Raw genomic sequence first — 25,742 nt, forward strand, 5'->3', positions numbered from 1 at the left:
TACTAGCAAGAATACGTGTCATTATTGTAACTTATCTCATGCATTCTTCTTATCTTAAATAAATTAACAGGTTTTCATTAAACCTGTCTTTTATGCACAGAATAGTTAGACGTTGTGGAATATATATAGAAAATATAAAATATAATTAAATGCTAATATTAAAAATCATACAGCTCTGTAGCTATTCTAGTTATTTAATGTTTCTTCTTTGCTTGACAGTGTGAGGGAGAGAAAATTAGATATTTAACAGTCTGAGAGATCTTGAAACATAGGAGGCTCCTCAACCTAGGTGTCTATAATTAATACTCAAAGCAAAAATTTCCAACAATGTGCATAATAAAATGGAATCCCTTTTTACATAAGACAAAAGGACAACATGGAGAATATGAGACAGCGGTACAAGGCAAAAGGAGATACAAACGTGAATGGGTGAAATTTGCAAGACCTTGCAGAGAAGAAGAAGACAACTCAAAAAGAAATCCAATTGCCACAGTAAGTCTTATGAGCAGAAGTAACGTTTTGAGAATAAATGTACTAGATGTAAATTAAAATAATATGGCAATTCCAATTAGCAAAATGCAGACTGAAGAGCCCACAGAACAAATAACCTGGTATCTTCAACAAAACAAAAAACACAGTAATAATAGTAATAACAATTTAAAAGAGAGAAAGATGAAGGAGCTATAGCTTCTAGAGTAATAAAACATAATTAAGAGACATTTCAATCAATTTCAATGGATACACCTTTTTGGATTCAGATTCTAGCAAACAAATAGAAAAATTATATAGAAAGTGCTTTGTTTGGGGCAGCAAATTATGCTCAGAGAATAAGATTTTTATCAGTAATTTATTTAACACGGGTTCACTGCAGGAGTTATAATAATTTCACAAGCCAATAACATATAAGATAATGTCTCTCAATAAACCAATAAATACCGTACTCCTAACCACAAGTAGATTAATCACACTATTGTTCCAGGCAAGGGAGAGGTTAAAGGAATAGAGTACAAATGTAGTTGAGCTGTACTTTTCTACAAGTTGGTTCTTGGGAGAGCCAGTTTAGTCAACCACAAGCTGATGTCCAGTGCAAAAACACAAGTCCCTTATCACTAGAGCACGTTACTAGGGAACAGAGGCGGTGGTACTGGCAAGCAAGATCGTGGTTTTCACCACTGCCAGGCAAAGAGCTGCCTTGCCCAGGCAGGAGCTAATAATGCCCCAAGGTCTTCAAGAGAGCTATTTAGGTCAGCAAAGAGTTGCCTTGCCCAGACTGAACACTCTCAAGAGGTCCTCATAATCTCTTGATATTTAAAGCTTAAATGTCCCCCAGCCATTATGGCTGCTCCACATGTTCGTATCAATAAGCCCCCAACATTGCTCTCCAACAGCTGAGCTACTGAGTGTTTATTGACAGCCACGGATGTCCATGACAACATCCTGACACAGCTTTCTCAACATAAGCAACTTCACTCTTAGAACAAAACAACTGTATTCTTAGATTTTTATTTTTAAGTGGATTTGAAATCATACCATACCAATACACAGCAATAAGATAATTAAAGATGGTTGACAGTCAATATTGGATTGGCCATGTATTCAGAATTGTTGAAGCTGGGTGATGAGATATATCAGGCTCATTATATTCTTCTAACTTTATAATATATTTGAAGTTTTCCCTATTAAAAAGTTTAAAAAATAATAACAAAAGCAATGCATTCTAATATTAACACTTACTATATAATCCCTTTCCCTTTTTTTCTCCAGCTCCTCCTTTTTAAACTAAAATAAATGTCTTTTTTGTTTTTTTAATGTTACCTGCGAAGGAAGGGAGCATCCAGAAGTAGCCTTGTCAATATTAAGTGTCCTTGACTTTCTCTCAACCTTTTAACATCACCATGGTGACCACAATCTGGGCAAATATTCTAAAGCCAGAATGATTAACGACACATTGGTCCATAGTGGTCAACAGAAGCAAAAATTTGAGTTTATTTCACACTCCTACTATCTATCAAGGCAAAAAAGGAAACAGCACAGTGTCAAGAAAGTGTGAATAAAATGAATAGCTGACTTGAGAGTATGGAGGAGAGGAGGGGAAGGAATAGGCCTGAGTGATGATCACCTTAACATTTTCGGTATTTTGGGCTACAGATTACTTCAGACTTCAAAGCAACCCAGAATATTACCTACCACATTTCTGGAATAGGAGTGGATCAGCCCCCTTTGGGAATCTTCATTGTTGACAAATACACTGGAGAAATTAACATAACAGCCATAGTTGATCGTGAGGTAACCCCAAGCTTCCAAGTAAGTTTGTGTCTTCGATATCGGCCACCCTTCCCCTGGTGCACAGTGGCTTTAGGAGGTTAATTTAGAAGAGAGATCAGTGCATGAATCCATCCATCGACAAATAACAATATTAGTCCCTCTACAAAGAGCCTCCCCTGGACTTCCCTGGCAGTCCAGCGGTTAAGACTCTGCACTTCCTCTGCAGGGGGCGCAGGTTCGATCCCTGGTTGGGGAACTAAGATCTTGCATGCCTCGCAGCATGGCCAAAAAATTAAAAAATAAAATAAAACAAAGAGCCTCCCCTTATGGTTGTGCCCCTGAAGGAATACCCCAGGAGGGTGCATGAGCGCTCAACTCCAGCACGCTGTTTGCCAAGAGCTTCATGCTGCCAGGAGACACGTACCAGCCTGCAGGAAGGGGCAATTTGCCCAACTGGTACGCCCAGAGTCGGCACTTTTTCCTGCTTTGTCTCCTCTCTGGGGAAATACTTTTCCTCTTTGCACAAAAGCACTGTACATGCCAGGAGAGGCCTTGTCTCTACAAGTTTTAATAATAGGCAAACTAAAGTTTGTAGAATGTTAATTAACATTTCCCCTCCTTTTCTAGATTACCTGTCGTGCTCTCAGTGTCCTGGGACAAGATGTAGAGAAACCATTTATACTAACAGTCAAAATTTTAGATATAAATGACAATGCTCCAGTGTTCTCACAAAGTGTGCTCACGGGTGAAATTGAAGAAAATAGTGCTTCGAGTAAGTCTTAACTACCATTTTTAATTTTTTTTTTTCAGATACAAGTATCACTATAGTACATCATTTTTACAAGCTAATTTATCCTCTTAGTTTCATCAGTAGTTTTGAAGAAAAATTCGTCGAGATAACCTGAGTCTTCCTTTCTAATATTTGTGGTTGAGCTACTTGTCCACTGCCAGTGTACTATATTTCCAAGTTGTGATTGTTATCAAGTCAAAGCTTATCCTAGTCACAAAGCTAAGGAGGTGGCTTTAGGCAACCTGGATGCATCAGTTGGGCTTTTTTAGATTATAAGGGACAGAGATACACTCATTACTTGGATAATGGGGGGGAAGGGAGAATTATAAGTCCAACCAGCAAGGGAAAAAATAAAGAGAAAATAGTCCCAACCTCAACACAACCAACCAAGGCTTAGTGAGAAGTGGAGGATTTTTACGGAAGGCAGCGCAGCTCACCTGATTGACAGAGACAGTAAGAGATATTGCAAGTGACATGTAATATTTTTTTAGCACACAGATAGTTTTTTGTTTAATTAATTTATTTTTGGCTGTGTTGGGTCTTCGTTTCTGTGCGAGGGTTTTCTCTAGTTGCAGCAAGCGGGGGCCACTCTTCATCGTGGTGCGCGGGCCTCTCACTATCGCAGCCTCTCTAGTTGCGGAGCACAGGCTCCAGACGCGCAGGCTCAGTAGTTGTGGCTCACGGGCCTAATTGCTCCGCAGCATGTGGGATCTTCCTGGACCAGGGGTCGAACCCGTGTCCCCTGCATTGGCAGGCAGATTCTCAACCACTGCGCCACCAGGGAAGCCCCACACAGATAGTTTTAAGATTTTTTTTTTAATTTTTTAAATAGATTTATTTTATTTATTTATTTATTTAATTTTGGCTGTGCTGGGTCTTTGTTTCTGCACACGGGCTTTCTCTAGTTGCGGAGAGCAGCTTGCGGTGCGTGGGCTTCTCCTTGCGGTGCTTTCTCTCTTGCGGAGCACGGGTTCTAGGCGTGCGGGCTTCAGTAGTTGTGGCTTGTGGGCTCTAAGGGGCAGGCTCAGTAGTTGTGGCGCACGGACTTCGTTGCACCGCAGCAGGTGGGATCTTCCCAGACCAGGGCTCGAACCCATGTCCCCTTCATTGGCAGGCATATTCCCAACCACTGTGCCACCAGCGAAGCCCTCTAGTTTTAAGATCTTAAATGACAAAGATCAGTTTGAAATTGTGCCGAACATTTCATGTGAACATAATGTCAATCTTTACATATTCTTTAATAAACTTCTTCTGTATTCCTAGACTCACTGGTGATGATCCTAAATGCCACAGATGCAGATGAGCCAAACCACTTGAACTCTATAATTGCCTTCAAAATTATCTCTCAGGAACCTGCAGGCACACCCATGTTCCTCATAAGCAGACACACCGGAGAAGTCCACACTTTGACCAGTTCACTTGATCGAGAGGTAAAGCAAGGCACTGGGGAGCGTTCAATAACTCAGGATTCTGTTGTAAGAATGCTAAGAGAGGTGACTCCTTTCTACCTGAGAATGAAAGGAGGAAGGAATAGAGGTTCCCAGGACTCACGTGGCCCAATCTAGGGAAACTCCTTGCATCCTAGTGTGATTCTGCTGGGGTGGGATGTGTACTTGAGACCTGCGCAATCAACTGTACCTAAGGAAACAAGTATCAGCATACCTGTGGGAGTTAAAGCGGGGGAGTTAAGGGAAGGTATTGCATGTACAACAGAGACTGAACCGGGGTTAATCCCTCATATGATGGAGGAGAAGGAAATTTCTTAGATGGAGGGAGAAATTTCTATCTGGAGTAAAGCCTTCTCTGGTGTCATGCTTTTTCTCCTGACTTCTTTCAAATTTACTCCTACTTCCGGAATACTAAAGAATCCCGTTCCTCTCTCTGCTCCATTGTCCTACCACCACATCTCCATCAATGCACGCTACCCCATCAGACTCTGTATAACTTTTATACAAGTGATTTTCCAAACAGACCAGCAGGGAAGCTCTGTAAGTGAGTTTCCCTCCGATAAACATCCCACCATCCTCATTATCCCTTTTTGCGCTAAGTGTACTATCCTGCCCTAAGAAGCTCAGAGAAAACCTGTACTAGCCTCATAAAGACTTCCACCTAACCACCCAGAGCCCCACATACCTCCTCTATGATGGGCAATGAAGTGCGTGTGGTCCTTCTAGAGAATGAACCACGAACTTGAATATTTTCACCTCCTTCCCATGGGAAGCAAGTAGTTGTCATTCGTATCTCTGGCACTAGAGATTAATCATTTTTCTTTATTTTTCCTCCAAATTTAGCAAGTTAGCGAGTATCATCTGGTTGTGAGTGGTACAGACAAAGATGGAGAAGGACTTGCGGCACAATGTGAATGTAGCATTAAAGTGAAAGATGTCAACGATAATATCCCAAGCTTCACAGAATTGCAGGTGTGCCTTTCATTCCTTGAAAAATAATTATATATTTTTTTTATGTTATACCTTGCCATCCTAATCCAGGATTTGCCTGCTTGCTGGCTTTTATTTAAGCTCTCTGCACTTTTCTTTTAAAATAAGCTATTGTAAAATATGAGAATTCAGTAACCAGCAAGGAGGCAATACATAATTAGAGAATTAATGACTAATGCCATTCAGAATGAATATAATTCATTTAGATAAAACCTGCCAGTGAGTCTTAAATTTTGCTTTTTTAAAAAATTTTTTTTTATTTTTTTAGTATTCAGCAAGTATCAAGGAAAACACTTTAAGTTCTGACTTGCTTCGATTTCAAGTAATAGATTTGGATGAAGAATTCACAGATAATTGGCTTGCAGAGTATTTCTTTACCTCTGGAAATGATGGGAACTGGTTTGAAATACAAACTGATCTCACAACTAATGAAGGCATCTTGAAGGTTGTTAAGGTAAGGTCTGATTTCCCTCCAGTGGGAAAAATGTTCTGTATTAACCAAAACTATTACTATATTTTAACCAAAACTGTCATAAATAAACTTTATTCACTTATGAATAATAATACCACTTCTTTATAGAAAACATAAAAAACACATAAAAGTAGATAGAATTTTGAAGACACACATAGCCCCATTACCTAAGGAAATTCTCTTAACATGTTGATTTGTTTCCTTCCAAGCTATCACACTTTCTATAGAAACACAAACACACTAATATACATATATTTATCGGTGTGCCTGTTTTATGCGCAAGAAAGTAAAACACACTTCCTGACTTAAACTCGGGAACAGACAAGAATACATGGAATAGCTGCTTGTGAATTTGTCAACTTACTTTAAATGGATTAGCTACGGTCCTCAGAGGGAAAAACAATGTGACTTTTTCTAGAAAATGGAAATGTAAAAAACTAAATCTGAAAAATAAAAAATAAATAATTGAGTAACACTTCCATTTAACAGGCTTGGCTACAATAGACCCTTCATCTGAAATAACATAAGGCTATTTATGCCTGGATATTGTATAGACTAGAAAAATATTACCACTATTTCAGGACATTCCTTGCCATAGAACATTGGACTATATGGGAGCTTCTCTCTTTAATTCTGTGACTCCAGTAGAATGACAGATCCATAATATGCCTTAACAGGGAGATCCCTGGAATTCTAGATTGTTGGAAGCCACATAAGTGGTTGCTATTACTCTGCTTTTCAGAGTGGGTTACAGCCATCCTCAGTTGCAAGGGTTTTGTTATAAACTCCCAACAATGCCTAGGAATGAGATATTCCCAGTCTTCTGTGTTGGTGTCATCCAGTCTCCCAAACTAGAAACCTGGGCCTTGTCCTTCAGTCGTGGCATTTTCTCACCACCTAGAGCCAGACATCAAATTCTGCCCTAGAAACCGCCCTTAAAGTCTAGCCCTGGTCTTCCTTCTCACAGCCTGTGTTCTTCTCAGCCTTGCCCCCTCCGTTCCTGATTGACGTACCTACCTCCAGTGTATACTTCCCTTCATTCTCCTTCGACCACATTTTTCTTAAAGCCAATTTGGACCAGCTCCTCTCCTCTTTAAAAACTTTACTTGTTCTCCATTGGCTGTGAAAATGGCCCTCAATCAAGATTGTCCATGTGAATGACCTGCAGCTTCTCCCAGCCTGCGGCAAGTTAGGAACTACTGGTTCAGTTGGTCTGCACGGAAGGCCAGGCAGCAAGCGGTTCTTAAAGGCTCCTCAGGGGACTCTTAATATGCAGCCAGGGTGATGACCTCCTGCTGGCCTTTGAGATGACCTTCAGCCCCCTCAGAATTGCATCCAAGGCCTCTCAGCAGTCATCTCCCTATCACCTTCTGTAACTGGTATTTGCAAGTGCTTTCACTCTGCCTGAATAACTCCTCTTCAACCTGTATCACTCTGCTCACGTGAAAACCTCTCGGAAGCCTTTCCTGACTTTCTCAAGTACAAGTCTTCACTCGCTTTCACACATAGACTCTGTAATCTCTTTTGTCAATTACCCCTTATATTATAATTACCTATTTAAGCATCGTTCTCTTCTTCTCCACTAGGAAACACTTGAGCCCACAAAACCAGTCATTGCAAAGTTAAAACTCAAATCTGGTTCTCATACCATAATTATTTTCAGTTATACACAAATGTAACCGAAATGAACATTTCCTTGTCCCATCACCCTTAAAAAATTTACTAGTGAATGGAAAAAGCTATCCTGGGATACCTCAGGCCTTGATTTGGGCCACTCAATAACAGAGTCAAACAAATAGGTAACACACAGGACTATCTGAAAATGGTTCTATGAAGAGTCGGTGGGCCACCCACTCATCGTTTTGCAGAGGACTGTTTGCCAACCAAGATTATTAGCATACTTTATCTTTGCCAACAGGGAATTTTTAAAGCCAGAAAGGATATTATTGCACAGGAATCCAATAACTATTCTGTGAATGGACGTAGCTGCCATTTACAGGAACGTATTATGGGCCTTAATTAGTTCAGTCCTTACAACAATCTGATGAGGTAAGGGTTTTTTACCAGAAGCAAAAAGTTGAGGATCAGAGATAGTAAAAATTGTGCCCTGAGTCACATAGCTATTAAGTAGCAGAAGCAGGGTTCAAACCATGTTCCCATAGAAGATTTGTGATTCTTTCCACTGTACCACACAGCCTGAAGAAACTATAAAGATGTTTTGTTAGTCTAAAAAGAAGTACTCTGCTTTGTAAGTATCCATTACCAAACTGAGGTTTCATGAGTTACAAATTCTAAAGGAGTCTCATCACAGCATTGTGAAGATCTGTGAAACCGTTTTGCTGTATAGAAATAAAGGATTCATTCATAGCACGTAACATAGAACTCTCTTGTCCTCTTTCCAGATCATATTTTTGTAACGCCTCTTTCCTTTTAATTTTATTTTTACTCTAGTCTCTAGATTATGAAGAACTACAAACTTTGCAACTTGGTATCGCCGTCAAAAACAAAGCTGAATTTCACAAATCAATTATCTCTCGATACACAGTCCAGTCAACCTCACTCATAATCAAAGTAATAAATATGAGGGAAGGAATTGTATTCCGTCCTGCTTCCAAGACATTTACTGTCCAAAAAGGCATAAGCGGTAAAAACCTGATCAGTTATATCGTGGGATCATATCAAGCCATTGATGAAGACACTGGCAAAGCTGCCTTATTTGTCAAGTGAGATTTTATTTTAATATTTTAGTATTCCTTGAATTTTTTTTATTTTATTGAAGTTTAGTTGATTTACAATGTTGTGTTAATTTCTGCTGTACAGCAAAGCAACTCAGTTATACATATATAATTTTCTTCATGTTCTTTTCCATTATGGTTTATCACAGGATATTGAACAAATTCCCTGTGCTATACAGTAGGACCTTGTTGTTTACCTTGACTAGTTTTAATTTATAAACTATTACAATATAACAACTAAACTATTCTGTGCCAAGGATACAAAGGGATACAAAGCAGCCAACTCAAGGAACCATGTAACTCAAGAAGAGGCGTGCTATGAGCAAAGGTAGCATAAGCACAAGTTAAAGTGGAAACTAAGAAAAGAATGATTTAGCCTGTCTAGAGAGATCAGGAAAAAGTTTCATGGAGACTTTCAGTTGAGCCTTAAAAAAGAGTTGAATTTCACCAGAAGACCGTGATGCAGTCAGATAGAACAGCACATACAAGACACATATGCCTAAAATAGTAGAGCACCATGCAAAGTAGCTGCTGCAGTATAAAGAACAAGGATACAGGGACTTCCGTGGTGGTGCAGTGGTTAAGAATCCACCTGCCAATGCAGGGGACATGGGTTCGATCCCTGGTCCGGGAAGATCCCACATGCCACGGAGCAACAAAGCCCATGTGCCACAACTACTGTATTCTGCATGCCCTAGGGCCCATGTGCCACAATTACTGAGCCCACGTGCTGCAACTACTGAAGCCCACGCACCTAGAGCCTGTGCTCCACAAGAGAAGCCACCGCAATGAGAAGCCCGCGCACCGCAACAAAGAGTAGCCCCCGCTCGCCCCAACTAGAGAAAGCCCATGCAGCAACAAAGACACAATGCAGCCAAAAAGAAATTTTAAAATAAAACAATAATAATAATCTTCATTAAAAAAAAGAACAAGGACACAGTTATTTTACTGAGCAGAGCAGAAAATTGAAAAACCAGGCTAACATATACTTAAGGATTATGAAATACTGCTTGTCTGTGCTAATATGTTAAGCTTCTGCTGCTTTTATAAAAGTATATTTCATAGTCTTATACTAAGTATAAATAAATATTAATGAGTCATTTTCATTAAATAGGTAACATTCCATGTTTGGAAAAAAAACCTATTGTTGTTTTCTATTACAAAACAGATACACCTTGAGACGTAATGACGGTGGTTTGCTAACTATTGATTCAAACACTGCTGAAATCAAATTTGTCAAAAATATTGTTCGGGATGTTGCTGTCATAGTTAACAAGACAATCACAGCTGAGGTTCTGGCCACAGATGGTAAGAAAAAATATTTCATTTTTAGAGAAATGTTACTCCAACTGGCATTTCTTGATGAATAGATGATTGTGATTATTAACACATTACCTTTATCATTAGATGAAGTTAATTATCTTAGGGGCCCTGGGTCTCAAGTCTGAGGTGGGTAAATCCAGGAGAAGACTGAGCATCCCAGCTTCTCACTGGAGTTTGTTGGACCAGTGAATTCTTTGTTGGTCCTATTGTTGGCTGTTGGGGCAGGAATTTCTGGGTTTGAGAAGGTGGATAAAGATTGAGACAGAAAGCTTATCAGGGAAGCTCAGCTCCAATGTGAGGTGCCTTTGTGAGTTACTTACACACAGAGTGAGTTACTTATAGAGACCTCAAGCACTTATATCACTGAACAATAAAAATCTTTTGAAATGTTTTTAAAATAATATTTACTGACTATGTGTGTTTCCCTAAGTGTAAAATTAATTTATGCTCAAGGCGATCAGCAAACATAAAAATAAAACAAAAGAATAAACACCCAAAATCATGTTATCTGGGAAAAGAGAAAAAAGCACTAAGGGAAACAACAGAAATAATTCATAATGCCACCACTGAGAGATTTTTATTTTATGGTTTTTGATTATCAACATTAAAAAATTTTTCTTCAATAAACTTTATATTTTGGGTAATAAAAATAAATCATAGTTTATTCCAAATACTTTGGTTCAAGCTTTAGAAGCAAAAATCTTTCACACAGTCTGGGCTCGTGCAGTAGGATACATTTAAGAAAACTATTATTTTTATGTTGATTTCATTTGTAATCAGTTAATTTATCACCTTATAGGTCTTGGTTCCAAGCATATTAAATTAATAGCCATGCTTCTAATCAAGACATCTGCCAAGTTGATAAATTTAAATTTGCTCTCAACAAGGTGTGGAAATTGGGTGACATCCTTTTACCTGTGGGAGTAACGAATACAATTTCTCATGAATAGATACACTAATCTGGCTGCATGTGAGAGAAATTTTAAAGGTTTAGTTATTTTTTGTACAACTTGTGTACATTTCTCTAACTCTAAAATGTCACTCTTATAGAAAAAACAGGTGAAACTGCTACAGGCACCATATTTGTCCGACTACCTGATTTTAATGACAAGTGTCCAACAATTGTCCTGAAAAAGAAAACAACCTGTAGTTCATCACCCTCCGTGGTTGTCACAGCTAAATCACGGGACAACCATGACTATACTGGCTCCTACACATTTTCACAGGACAATCAAATTATAAACGTGCCAGTGTGGACGATCACAAAACTTGATGGTGAGTATTTACTTGTAAAGCTGCTTCCACAAATGAAAGTTGCTGCTTCTTTATATTTCCAGAAGGTTAAGAGAGAGTTCATTTGGGAGCAGTTCCTTTCCAAGAGTAGTTTTTAAAATTCTTTGTAATGAAGATGAGGTCCTAGCCTCATGAATTTCTTCTCTCTTCAGGAAAGAAAAGGGATGATATAATATTAGCACTATTTAATATTTTCTGCTTTTCATGTGGACTCCAATTTTTGGATATCTTTATATTTTTATCTGTACCTCCACGGCACCCCAAAAAAATAAAAAGATTAGCGTCAGGCACCTATTTTACTGCAGAGCTGTTTAGGCTTCTAAATACAGCCTTCATGTCTGCAGGCTGTCAACAGACATGAAGCGCTGGAGGGGTCAGCCTGCTCAAGGTTGTCACTAGTGGGTCACTAGTCAGGAATCTTGAGAGCATGGTGGACTGAAATTTGTAAACCCTATTAGCCAATGGGCAAGAGCTAATCCATCCTTTCTTTTCTCTTAACCTTTATCATGCTAATTTCACATTTCCTCTGTTTTCCAGGAGTCTCACAGAAAAAGCCATTAGACAATAAGAATCTTCTCCCTTTTAGGATTTTATAATGACCAGCAGGCCACTTCAAATCCTCTGTAAATGAACTCACTTATCTCTAGCTCTTTTCTGAACTAATCTTGCTTCCGTTCATGAATGTGCTTACTCTGTGGTACCCTAGTCATAGGGATCTGCCATGGCTAGAGTCACCAAAGGCATCTTGTCCTCCGTGGCCTTCTTTCCTGGGGTCTTGCTGATCCTGGTGTAGGGATCTAGCTCCAAACTGTGCATGTAGCCGAATGGGTTTACCAGACACATGTCCAGTGAAAAGGCTACAAAAGGAACATCATAGAGAGACAGGACCTGGCACTAGACACACCTGTGTGGGTGAGGGTAGGCAAGGTAGCAGTGGTTGGACTAGGTGGATCGGGCACAATGTCAAGGGGCATGATGGGGTCAAGAATGATTCAAGGGATGCAACCCTACAGCTTATGAGAGCTGCTGCTGGAGCCCACTTAGGAAGGGATAGCATAGCAATGAAGAATGGAGAATGATCATTGCTCATGAGTCAGAGAAGCAACAGGCCTTCACCGCAGGGAATCCCATACAACTGGCATTAGGCTCATGGGACAAGTACTGACAGGAGCAGCTGAAGTAGCAGCAGCCAAAGCAGAAACTCAGTCTTGATAAGTCAGGCACCAAAGCATGGAGTGAGGCGGAAGGGCTACATTCAGATGTCTACACCAGGGGTCCAGGGGTTGGTGCAGACGTACAGAAGAGTGGTTAAGTCCCAGAAGAAGGAGGTCTGGGATTTAAATGATGCCCATCTCCCCTCCTCTTTGGGGGGAAAATCAAGATAGGACTGAGGGGCTTCCCTGGTGGCGCAGTGTTTGAGAGTCCACCTGCCAATGCAGGGGACGCGGGTTCGTGCCCTGGTCCGGGAGGATCCCACATGCTGTGGAGCGGCTGGGCCCGTGAGCCATGGCCGCTGAGCCTGCGCGTCCGGAGCCTGTGCTCCGCAATGGGAGAGGCCACAACAGTGAGAGGCCCGCATACCGCAGGAAAAATATAGGACTGAGTTTTCACGGGGGAGAATAATGGGCCCATCTGGGGCAGACAGGAGGACAGGAGGAAGTACAGCCCCATACACCCACTGATCTCCGAAAGCCCTCGTATCTGCTCAAGCCTCACCCTACTATTTGTGACAGTGATGTCTATGGCAACTCTGGTTCTGTTCACCAAAAAGAAAAAAAAAACAAAACATAGTTTTCAGAACAAGGAGCAAGATACGCTTTGTTCTACTGCTGATTTGTTTGGTTGTTTCCCTTCAGACACCTCTGCAACCCTAAGAACTCTGCAGCCGGTATATCCCGGTGTGTACAGAATCTCCCTGGTCGTCACGGACGACAAGGGCACATGGTGTAAGATCCCGGAGGACTTGACTCTGGAAGTCTGTCTGTGTGACAACAATAACATCTGTAAAACTTCGCCCCCGACCACAACCCCTGAGCCCGTTAAGAAGCCTGGGAGGCTGGGGCCTGCCGCCATCGGCCTACTGTTCCTCGGTCTTTTGCTGCTGCTGTGTGAGTATGCCGCAGCATCATCCTGCTTGCACTGGGTGTCAGCACATGCAGAGGCCTTCCCGCTGCATGGACAATGCATCTCCGCAGTTGTTTTAGAGGCAAAGCTGGGGGGAAATGGTATTTTCAGGAAGTATCGGAAATGGCATTTTCAGGAAAAATCAGAAATGTTTAAAGCTAACACGTCACCTGCCAACAATCTGTATTTATAATACAGAGAAGCAAGTCGTATATGTTAGACATATAGAAAACGACACGAGAGACTCAAGAAGGAAAAAATTGAAGCATGAATAGTCTACACACTGGCCATGATGTTCATGGTCAAAATAATGACTTTATCCATGAGTGTGGCACTTTCTAAAATGTCTTTTTTGTATACAAAGCTCATGAAATTCTAAAATAAAATAGAACCCTGACCAAATAAATTTAGGGAAAATATATAAGATATCATAAGCCTTGAGCTTTACGATGCACATAAATATATCACAGACCTGAGAAGTTATTGCTTAATCTAGAATTTCCTCAGAATAGCTTTCTACCTGAAAATATACTCCTGTAAGGCTCTCATACTTAATATATTAAGTTTATTGAACACATTGAGGGAAATTACATACATGTATTATTTTTCAATAAAACTAAAATTTATTTTTTTAATAGGTAGGTTTCAAAAAGTTACACTTAAAATCGTGTGACTCAATTAGTATTTTGAATGTAACAAGTCTCTATTTAAAAGAACTTCATGGCAAATTCTTATAGTGTAAATAAAAGAAATCCTTGATAAATTCACAGTCACTTCCCTAATTTATTACAGAATCATAGACATTTAGAGTTAAAATGATTATTCAACCTCTTAATTTAATTTTTTTTAATTTATGAGATATTTTTAAACCACAAAGAAGAACAGAAAATTGCCATGACAAGCACAAATATAACCACAACTCAGACTTAACAGATATTAATATTTGCACACATATAATCACATAACATATAACCATCACTCAGACTTAACAGACATTAATATTTGCCATATTTATTCAGATCTCTTTAAAAAAAAAAAGAAATAAATTGCTATCCATACATTTCGTGGCCTCCTACACATGCCATATATTCTCCTTCCTCTTTCCCCTTAAGTGTTTACTATTCTAAAGTTATCATGCATCATTTCATTTAATAGCTGAAACTGACACTCAGAGTTTCAGTTTTCCAATGTCATGATTAGTCAATTTCAAAACCAAAAATTTTTCAAGTACCTATATATGAGTCTTTATATAGATCAATCAAGTTCAATCAACCAAGTTCAATCAAGATCAATCAAGTTCCCAAGAAAGGGAACTTGATTCTGGTTTTCATGTAGTAGTAGATTTATTCATCTCTAACTCTATGGAAAACATATACCATGATAAAGCTGTAACATATATAATAATATAATATAAAATAAAAGTGAACACTAAGGAATATTGCAGAGGTTTCACAGACTCAGGGGAATCATCCATTTGAGCCTTGGAAAATGAGTAGGCTATAGCAAGTACAAAAAGAGGGAAAGGTGTTTCCAAAGGGTAACAGCGTGAGCCAAAGCCAGAAAATGCTTGGCAGGTTTTAGGAAGCACACAGCCTTGGGAGGTTAAAGCAAGGGGAAATTGTGGAGAGTGAAGGAGATGAAACTGGAGAACGCTTTGGGACTAGTTTGAAAGAGCTTACACACACATGGAAAGGAAGGTTGTTGAGAGCATTTGAATAAAAGACTAACACGATCATATTTGTATTTTAGAAAGATAACATTGGCACAGTGTGTACTGTAAAGTAAAAAGGAAAGAACAGTTAGGAGGTTATTGTAATAGTTCACAAGGGATGATGGAGGCCAGGTTTTGAGCCATGGCATAAGACTGGAAAGGAAAGGATTGATGTGCAAGGCACGATGCGGGTACATGGAGAGGATCTGGAGACAAATAGATAGGAAGAGTGGAACAAAAGTCCATAGGCACCACTGAATTTGGCTGCTACTGAAATCATTAACTGAAATTGAAAATATCAGAGGAAGCACAGATAAGTAGGGTGGCAATGATAAGCCTGATTTTGAAATGTTGAATTTTGAGGTGTGCATATATCCTCTAGGCTACTGTACATTTGGGATTGTGGCTCAGGACAGTCAGAGGACATATACTCCGTTATTCCCACAATCACATTTGCTTCATGTGAAATATCACCATTTGCAAAATGTCGTATCTTGAATTTTGTGCAGGACAGAACTTTCTCTGGATGCATATGTAAAAACCTAATACATATTGCACACACATGATAAACAAGATTTCTAAAAGACTACTATGGCCACCTAAAAATACTGACCATACAGATATATATTCATTACTTTTCAAAACTAATTTGTCCATTTATAATATTTGACCCTTCCCACACATTTAACAAAGTCATAGAATTAAGAATGGCAATAAGCAAAGAAAACCTTTAGAAGTATCACTTATATGAACATTATATTAAATTTTGAGAAAATGTATTATGTCCAACTTATTTTATTTTATATACTTGGCCTAATTTTTTTCATTTATGTGTATATAAAATATATAAAACTGACCTAATTTGTACAACTGATGTAGCCCATCCAAACAATACTGGCAAGTCCTCATGGCACTCAGTACCATCCTTTATCTATATTAACTCATTTAATCCTCACAACAATCTATGAGGTAGATACTATATATTCTCCCATTCTTTGGATCAGTTAATGGAGGCAAGAAAAGACATAATTTGTCCAGCTGGTGAATGGTGGAACCAAAACTCAAACCCTAGAAGTCTGACTCCAGAGGCTATATACTCTTAAATCTCTCACTAAGCTGCCAGTAAGTGAACAGAATTCAAACATTAGGATTCAGGTGGCCTCAGCAGGCCAAAGGTGGAGGTAGGGTCACTGACTACCTAGACTGAGAAGTGCCTCCTTTCTCTCTTGGTCCATTAGCCTGAGAATGATGTTAATCTTTATTGCTAAGATGTGACTGATACACACAGAAAGAATGGTAATTACCCAGGCAGGAAGGCCCCTCCAAGCTACGAATTCCTAAGTCACAATTAAAAGTGCAATGATATTAGATCATCACTCTAGTTGCTGAGGGAGTTTGCAAGTTAATGGCTATTCTCTAAGAGATCATTGGAGACCAGATTACCAAATCACTATAATGCCCACCTAAAATCTTGACTCTTCAGGTGTGTATTCCCTTGACACCATATACATAGCCTCAACATGTACAAATAAATGCAATAATAAAAAAATATATATTACGGAAAATGACTGAGGAACTGAATGGCCACCTTTATCATTCATTGAACAGTGCCTATTTTAAGAAAACAATATACGTGTCTCAAGAATAATCTGATCTGTCTCCTTCAGTTTCATAATCATGTGAAATTTTAGTATGCTTAATTTACTAAATTTTATTTTGTAGAAACGAATTTTGCTTTCTATTAGATTATCCATAAGCGTTACAAAATATTGTATTTTCTTTGTAATGTTTCTGGCAATTGCCATGTCAAATTGTTTCCAAGTGATTCAAATGTTCTGATATTTTGTTTTCCTATATACTAGTGGCCCCCCTTCTGCTGTTGACCTGTTACTTTGGGACCGGTCCTATCGGGGGAGTGTCGGGTGGATTCATGCCAGTGCCTGATGGTTCAGAAGGAGCAATTCGTCCGTGGGGAGTCGAAGGAGCCCAACCTGAAGACAAGGTGAGGATACACTTTGTAAAACATTTATTTCAATCATACAGAACAAAATTCGATTTATATTCATATAGATAAAGAGGTAATGGGGTATAAAAATGATACTCCTGACCCTCAAGGACCCATGAGAGTCAGTACCAAAATGAATGGAGCCTTTTAGGATCTTAGCTCTTCAGATGTCAAATAATAAAAATGGTTACTCCTGGAAGAATTTGGAATTCTTGTAATGTCTCCATTTGCATATCTTACTTATATTGGTGAAATCTGGGTAATTTTTAAATGTATTTATTTTTTGCATGTGGTTTGTAGGAAATCGCAAATATCTATGTGCCACCTATAACTGCCAGTGGAGTTGATTACATGGAAAATTCTGGTAAGTGAACATAAAATTTATTTTTGAAAGCAATAATGGGTTAAATAAGAAATATTGGAAGATAAGAAATGTTCTAAATTCTTTTCTTAATAATTTGCATATTTGTGCACATACTGAGAGATGTTACCCCTGAAATAGGGTTTCAATGAAATGGTTTACTGTTAGTATATCAGTCAATTCTGTGACCTAGCTCTGGCTTCAATAAGTTAATTGTCCACTGATGTCACCATTTTTTACTAGCTGAAGATTTGTTATACTTTTCCAAACTTTAATAAACTGAAGTAGAACTCTCAGGGAGTCAATTATTAATTTTTTAATTAGCAAAGATTTCACACATATAGAAAAATGTAAAGGAAAATATAACAAACACTATGCACTCACCACCCAACTTTGCCTATCAACAATAGTAATATTTGCAGTTAAAGCCTCATGTGTGCACATCCTAGGTCTTGTTGCCCTTATTCCTTCCCCAGAGCTAACAGGATCCTGATTTGAGTTCAATTACCAATTCTTATATTTAATCATAATGGGACAAGGATCGCTTATTTGTCATATAGGTGAAATTATTTATTTCTTTGGTTTACCAAATGACTATTTTATTCATCTTATCTCAACGCTACAACTAAGGTGTAAACTAGAACCATAAGACCTAATGCCTAATATTCAATTTTTTCTTAATTCCATGCTTAGCAATAGATTGTTTTTAAATGTCCAGCCTGAAAAGTCCGCATAAGATCTCCCCCAAAAAGGTAACTGTCTTTATCAGCTACCTTAATCCTTACCTGCTTCTCCCATTATAATTACATAGCAAAAACTATATTCAGAATTCTCTAGAAAAAATAGCTTTCCATGAAAATGCAATGTAAAAGTAACAGGCAAAATAGTCACAGCTTATTAAATTTTCATTAAGCACCAAGACACCAAATTAGCATCTGCTAATTTGCATGATTACATTATGTATGTTTCCTCTTTGGTTTCCATATTGAGCCAATATGACAGCTTAATTATAATTTCTTTTTTTCCTGAAAACAAACAAGCATTACATTAGAAGCTTTCCATTGCTGTGTGCTGAATATTCTGTTTTTACTTTTTCATTTCTGGCCGTTGTCACTGAAAATCTATTTCCTTTGTATATTTTTTCAGTTAGCATGTTTTCAGAGCTATTTCATCTGCTAATATCCTCTGTTACGTCCTCACCTCCTCTGTTACTCTCACATAACAGACTGCGGGATGTTCTTATCACCTCGAGTCATAAAATTGTATTTTCTCCCACATACTTGCTTTACTTGGCAACTGCTCACGGATATCAAAGACCAGGAAAACACAACAAAACAAAACAAATCACAGCATGAGATGTTATCGAATTTTCTCCTGTTTTTAGAAGTTTTTACAAATACATGCACTGGAGGGATGGTGATGGAAGGAGCTTCGGGAATGGAAGTGACCACCAGCCTTGGAGCAGCTGCAGGATCTGGAGCCGCTGCAGCATTCGGAGCAGCCGCTGGACTTAGCAACTGTTCCGCAGGACGGTCCGGAACGATGAGAACAAGGCATTCCATGGAAGGAACCAACATGGACTATGGTGAAGGGGCAATAAACATGAACTTCCTAGACTCCTACTTTTCTCAGGTAATTTGGTGGAAAACTTTGTGGCTTTGTTATCTTGTTTACATTAGAGATCTTTCTACTTGACTCTACTTCAGTTTTACAGTTCGTTTGTTTGCAGCTTGGTGAAATACAAGCAAAAAAAGTAGAGGCTCCTTGTAAAATAATACAGATAACCTAAGATGGCTGCCAAAATCCGGCTACTGGTCAAAAGGGAGGAGGGGCCGGTAGACATAAGATGAGAGAATATGGCTCCTCATTCCTGCAACTGGAATAACAACAGAAAGCTTTTGCATTTCAGATCAGCAGCATCCTCTTTAGGAATACAAAGCAGCTTATTTTCTATTTCCAATACCATGAAGTATGTCAGAATACATCTGCGAACATTTTTCTGAGAGGGTTGGAGTATTCTTCACATTGTCAAGGAGTCCATGTCCAAAAATGTTGACAAACCATTGAATTAATGACCCAAACATAAAAGGGGGAACGAGGGCTGTGGTCCAAGATTAGGTGAAGTGTCGGGAAGCACAGAATCAAAATGGGACAAGGGTGCAAGAACAGAGAGGACTTTGGGAGGCAGGTTGCTTGCCTCTTGGTTGGTGCATCTTTAGAACGGATCTCACCTACAGTTTTGGTATCAGAAATGGCAAGTGCTGGCATCTAGCCTGGTAGAGCAGATGAAGGCTGACACTGTGTGTGAGGAGAGACTGGCAGGAAGGGTTTGTTTAGGATGAGGATTCTTGGAATATTCCGAGGTGTGGCATAGGCCCTATTTACGGGTCGGGCTCTCACAAGACTGCTGATACAGAGGATGCCCTTCTATGGATTACCTAAATCACGCATTCTTGATCAAACCTTGAGTTCTAAGAATGGTATAATATTACATTCTTCCACTGAGTGTCTCTTACGATTCATTTTTTCCCACTTTTCTCCACCTTTAGAAAGCATTTGCCTGTGCCGAGGAAGACGATGGCCAGGAAGCAAACGATTGCTTGCTGATCTATGATAACGAAGGAAAAGGTGCCCCTGGTTCTCCCGTCGGCTCCCTGGGTTGTTGCAGTTTTATTGCTGATGAGTTTGATGACAGCTGCTTGGACTCACTCAGTTCCAAATTTAAAAAACTTGCAGAGATAAGCCTTGGGATGGATGATGAAGCCAAAAACTCTCAGCCACCCACCAAAGAGAGTGGTTCTGGGATTGAATCCCGTGGCCAATCCGTACAAGTCCAGCAGTCAGAATCTGTTAGGTACCAGATTTTGCCAGGCAGCCAGGGAGCGTCTGCTGTGTCTGCTTCTGGCTCTGTCCTCCAGCCAGCCATTTCCATCCTTGACCCTTTGCAGCATGGTAGCTATTTGGTAATGGAGACTAGCTCAGCTGCTGGTTCCTACGTGCAGCCTTCCACTGCAGTCTTTGATCCACTTCTCACATAAAATGTAATAGTGACGGAAAGAGTGATTTGTCCCATTTCCAGTGTTCCTGGCAACCTACATGGTCTGGCAGAGCTACAAGGGTCAGGTCGTAAAATCTGTACAGAAGATCCTTGTTCCCTTCTGATGTGACCAGAATGAACCGGAATTATATACTGGCCAAATATGGATATTTGAACCAAATTATTCAAAATAGCATAGCAAATCTCACAGTATTGGTCTGATTTGGCACTTATTTGCTACTCTTATAAACTGATCATGATTACAGTCTAAATTGTGTAGTTTATATCCCCAAACTGGATGTGTTGTCACTCTTACTTCTCAAATACTATTCAAGTCCTAGTAAATCTTAATGTTTTACAAAAAAAATCTTGAGATCATATTCAGTGGGAAATTTTCCTAATAATTTTTAAACTTCAAATGCCATGTGTTTTAGTGGATTAAGTGCTTGGAGTCAAGAGCCCCAGTTGTTGAATCTTTCACCTTTTCTTATATCATTAATAATGATATGGTCATAAGGTCTTTGCTAAAGCATTTTGAGCTGCTTGGAAAAAAGGAAGTAGTTGCAGTTGAACTTTTGCTATCTTCTTGGTGCTGGGAGACCCTGTGTACATCTTTTGCTCAAGCTAATGGTATTGGTTTATGCATTAAACTCGCTGCATCTATATTCCTTATATTCTCACAATAAGACAATTTTGAAATAGAAGTATCATAGAAAACTTAGGAAAGTTTAGTATGGTATAAATATTTTGTGTTTTATTAAATCACCTTGAAAGGATCTACCTAAAGAAAATATTTTACATTAAGCTCCTCCCTACACACTTCTCAGTAACAGTAATCCTGTGTTAATAGTCTTTGAAAATTACTCTTTATTTTTTAAATGTCAGTAGGTAGCTGTAACTTACATATCACTTATAGTGATGTTTATCTTGTTAACTGTGTCTACAGACTTCATGGGAACACAAAACATGGCTTTTCTCATAAGCAAAAGAGGACTCTGACTAGCATAACACATAGTGAAATTTGTGAATGTGTATTATACACAGTGTTTCTGGTCAAAAAGCGATACAGAAAGGAATTATCAGTAACTCTATTTTATTAAGTCTCACTCCTTTTAAATTAAGCTGCTACCGCAATTTAATTCTTGAGCGTAACAATGTTAGGTAAGCGAGGGCTTAAAATATGTCATTTCAGGGGCATTACCCTGATGGCAACGCAGTTCTTCAAATCATTTCTGATCATTCAAGGTCTTCAGCCTTTAGCCCATAGAGAGCACCCTACCTCTTATCAACTTTTTTGTCTAAACTAAGTCTATACAAGGTCATCGTCTGGCTCTATGCTCTATTATCTCTAATTGTATATAAAATAATCCTTTCTGGCTTTTGCCATATTCAAAACCTGTATTTGTTTTTTAGATGGAATGCAAAGTAATAAAGTGTTTTTTTTTTTTTTTTAACCCAGAAGTGTACAGTCCTGAGGGTTCCTGGGGGGGAAGAAACCCCCTAAACGTCCTTACATCTAGCATTCTTCCCTCTTCCTGGTGCCATGACCACCAGGAAGGCATGTGCTAAGACAGCCCGAGAAGCACAGACAATCTGTTCTTCCAAGACTAGGCGGCTGTGGCAACAAGGCCTGCAGGGTGCCCATCTTGAAGTGAGGGGAGCTAGACCCTTTGGAGCAGCCTGCCAGGTCCTGAGGAAGTCACCTTGCTGTTACCACTGGGGCCTCTTCTCAATAGAGGGGTCTTGCTCTGAGATCTAGAACACAGAGTTGACTTGTGACTCTTGTTTATGCATGAGAATTAAATTAATAATCAGAACAACCCTTGTTCCAAGTTCAAATGTGTTTTCAGGATCCTCAAAGTATTTTAAAATTGCCTCTTAAAATCCAACTTATGAAATGAGAATTTTGCTTCGTTGTCAAACTGCAGAGGAAACTATGACATAGTAGTAAAGACTAATAAGGGAAAAATTGAAATTAAAGGGGTTTTAAAATAAAAATAGATCAATCTTGTCTAGGAGGACCTAAAATTGATTTGCCATGTAAATGAAATTCAAAGCAAAAATGTATCTGTATTTTTTCACTAAAAATAAAAATTGTTTTCAACAGAAAAACTTTTTAAAAACTGTCTTTTGACTTAATGTATTATAATTTTTAAACAGTATATACTAAAACTTTAACAGTCAAACATTGTTATAATAAAACTGTTTTGCAACGAATTTATGAGTACTTCCTTAACCATTTAGCAAAAGCTGAACTACTCTCTGCAGTTAATAACTGTTAAGAAATATGATGTAAAAAAGAGATTGCACATGCATTTTTATCAGTATTCTACATTGTTTTTCTAGCTGATACTTTTTCTGCATCCTCCCAGGCAGGAAGAAAGTACTGGGGGACTCAGGATCTCTTCTTCGGGTAGAAATGGTGCTGGATAAGGTGCTGGACGAGGTCAGGGCAGACTTATTAACTGGATGATTTAACTCATTTATTATTTGTTTGGTAATTTGGAATGGTCTCTCAGGCAAAAAAATTGACATTCTATGAAGACTCAGTGAGAAGTTGAAGTAAAGAGAAAGTAAGGTTTCCAGCCTAACATGGTGACAAAAATGTACCATGACCTTGGTGACAGCCATCAGCCCCTGCGGTGAGTTTGTCTCCCAGTAAATGCCTGTTATTTTTATGTCTTCCTTTAAAGGGATGCCACAAAACAACTCCCTTCAGAACTCAGATCTTGCTTTGGTTGACCCTCCTCATTCTTAAATGCAGACAATTCAACCTGGACCTGGGGTACGGGGAGCAGAAACTGGATTAGAGTGAATGCTGAGTGAAGAAAAGTGGATCGCTTAACTCGGGCTTCCAAATCAATCTCAGGAAAATGAAAGCTACGCAGGTAAATTCCAAAAAAATCACCAGTTCCTCTTCGTCACAGAAAGTTGAACGAATAAAACGAGCAAGATCAGTTTCTCCTATCTTAATTTTCAGAAATCAAGTAAGAGTGTAAAGGAGTACATTCAACTGACTAGCTTCACTGCAACTAGCAAATAAGAAACAACTAGCAATTAAGTAAAAATTACGGATCTTTCCTTCTTGTTATTAGCAATCCAGTATTTTCTCAACTCCTTTACTGAGTCTACAAAGAGTAATTCTGAATCCGTGATCACATGATTTAAGACTTGCTCAACAGCACAGTCTGAGATCATTTTTATGTAAGGGGGATAACTGATGAGAAAAGAAGACAACTATTTAAATTCCAGGTGCCAGAAACAACACGTTTTCCACAAAGAACACTGAGCTTTCTTCTGCTTTGCCTGATCCAGAGTGCACTACAATTCCCTCCATGACAAGACATAGGCCATTCCAGGTTGGTGTCTTTGCTTTCTTTTTCTTTTATACATGGACTTTTTTTTTTTTTTACAAATGCAAAAAAAAAAAAAAAATCTAAGCACAATGCAGGTGTAGTTAAAACTCAAGATAGTGATGGTCTAAAAGTGCAAAGGATGCAGTTACTAGAGCAGGAAGAAGCGTGACATTGGTGAGAGCTACCAGATGGCCAAGAGAGTTATATTCTAATTTATTTTTTACAGTAGCCCTGAGATTACAGTCACAAAAACAGAGACCCAGAGAAGCAAAGTAACTTTCTCAAAGTCATACAAGTGACACAAATCTAATTGTATTATTATAATTTATAATATATTTCAATATATTTATTATAATAAATATATAATTGTTATTATTTATAATATACTTCTAAAATATTTATAATAATAAATATATAATATTTATTATATTATAATAATATTATTATATTGCTGAATTATATTATTCAGCAATAATAATACTTATTACTCTCTCAGAATAATCTGTTTATTTTCAGCTCTGACTTGAGTAGAACATGAAAAATTGGAAAGAAAACAATGAAAATTATACAATATAAAGATTATAAGTCTAGATATAATTCTAAAGATTAAAGAAGCAGTACAATGTAGGCATATATATGTATACATATATACAATTGAAAGGTAGAGATAGAAAGATAAAAAGGTAGAGATAGATGAAAGAATGTAAATACATGATTTGTTGCTGTTTTGAAAAATATTTGGGTTTATTTTTCAGGTCACAGTGAGCAGTTCTCCTCCACATTTAATAACAGAAACAAGCTACCTGGAAGTCATGGAATCGCTTTTCCGGTAAACTCCTGAGACTTACTTTGACAGCACACTATTTAGAAGAGGTTATGTGACATGTGTCTAGATATAAAAAATAACTTTATATTTAAAATTTTTATTTGATATTTATATATATTGCAAAATGATCACTACAATAAGTCTAGTTAACATCTGTCACCACACATAGTTACAAAAAAATGTCTTTTCTTCCGATGAGGACTTTTAAGATTTTAGCAACTTTCAAATATGCAGTTCAGTATTATTAACTATAGTGATCCTGCTGTACATTACATCCCCAGGACTTATGTATTTTATAGCTGGAAGTTTGTACCTTTTGATCCCCTTCACCCATTTTGCCCATCTCTCAACCCCTCACCTCTGGCAACCACCAGTCTGTTCTCTGTATCTATGAACTGGGTTTTTGTTTTGTTTTTTTAAAATAATAACTTTAAATGGTTCCTTATGTTTTCTGTGAGCTGAATTTTTATTAAATTAGCAACAGTAAATTTTGTATGAAAACAGAACATCAAATTATGATAAAAGCCAAACATTGATATTGAAAGAATACGTCCTCATTTCCTTAGAAGGCAGAGAAAGTATTTATATTCTTTCATAATCAAGAGAAGATTGCAAAGAAGTTTCTTAATTATAAAGCAATACAGAATCAGGTAATCTTGGATTTATTTAAATGACATAATGGTATGGTTTCTACTCCTGCAAGGAGGCATTGTTACTAAGCCAAAAATGAGTATTTAAACACAAAATGTGAGATTAACTTAGTCATGGCTTCCATGTCCTACTGACTGGTATTGATAATAAGGTTGTATGGTCCTAACTAGGAGGAGAAACACACACACACACACACACACACACACACATATGCACACATATGCATACATATTTGCCTCCAGTAACTATGTAGCTTGGTATAGCTGAAGCAGTATCTTGCCATCATCCAACCCATGGACCAGACACTAATGCTCAGTGGTACTGCAGAAACAAAGTTTATATATATATATATAAA

At 38.3% G+C, this 25,742-nt stretch overlaps 1 protein-coding gene and 1 long non-coding RNA gene across 3 annotated transcripts in view; one reads left to right on the forward strand and one right to left on the reverse strand.

Annotated features, from left to right (window-relative positions):
- DSG3 (desmoglein 3) overlaps window positions 1-20,555 on the forward strand; it is a gene marked incomplete at both ends in the record, with an annotated part of 28,861 nt that extends 8,306 nt beyond the window's left edge. The window contains 14 exons of the mRNA XM_082668480.1: window positions 364-492; window positions 2,149-2,304; window positions 2,893-3,037; window positions 4,319-4,485; window positions 5,347-5,475; window positions 5,762-5,947; window positions 8,417-8,688; window positions 9,869-10,008; window positions 11,074-11,298; window positions 13,173-13,424; window positions 17,014-17,153; window positions 17,457-17,520; window positions 18,902-19,149; window positions 20,067-20,555. Coding sequence (XP_082524606.1) covers window positions 364-492; window positions 2,149-2,304; window positions 2,893-3,037; window positions 4,319-4,485; window positions 5,347-5,475; window positions 5,762-5,947; window positions 8,417-8,688; window positions 9,869-10,008; window positions 11,074-11,298; window positions 13,173-13,424; window positions 17,014-17,153; window positions 17,457-17,520; window positions 18,902-19,149; window positions 20,067-20,555 — 2,742 coding nt within the window. The remainder of the gene's footprint in view (window positions 1-363; window positions 493-2,148; window positions 2,305-2,892; window positions 3,038-4,318; window positions 4,486-5,346; window positions 5,476-5,761; window positions 5,948-8,416; window positions 8,689-9,868; window positions 10,009-11,073; window positions 11,299-13,172; window positions 13,425-17,013; window positions 17,154-17,456; window positions 17,521-18,901; window positions 19,150-20,066) is intronic.
- The window catches only part of LOC309830764, a 234,804-nt gene that overhangs the window by 196,058 nt on the left and 13,004 nt on the right, over window positions 1-25,742 (reverse strand). The window lies entirely within an intron of this gene.

The sequence above is a fragment of the Grampus griseus genome, assembly GCF_964374135.1.
Source record: "Grampus griseus genome assembly, chromosome: 12".
Classification (NCBI taxonomy): domain Eukaryota; kingdom Metazoa; phylum Chordata; class Mammalia; order Artiodactyla; family Delphinidae; genus Grampus; species Grampus griseus.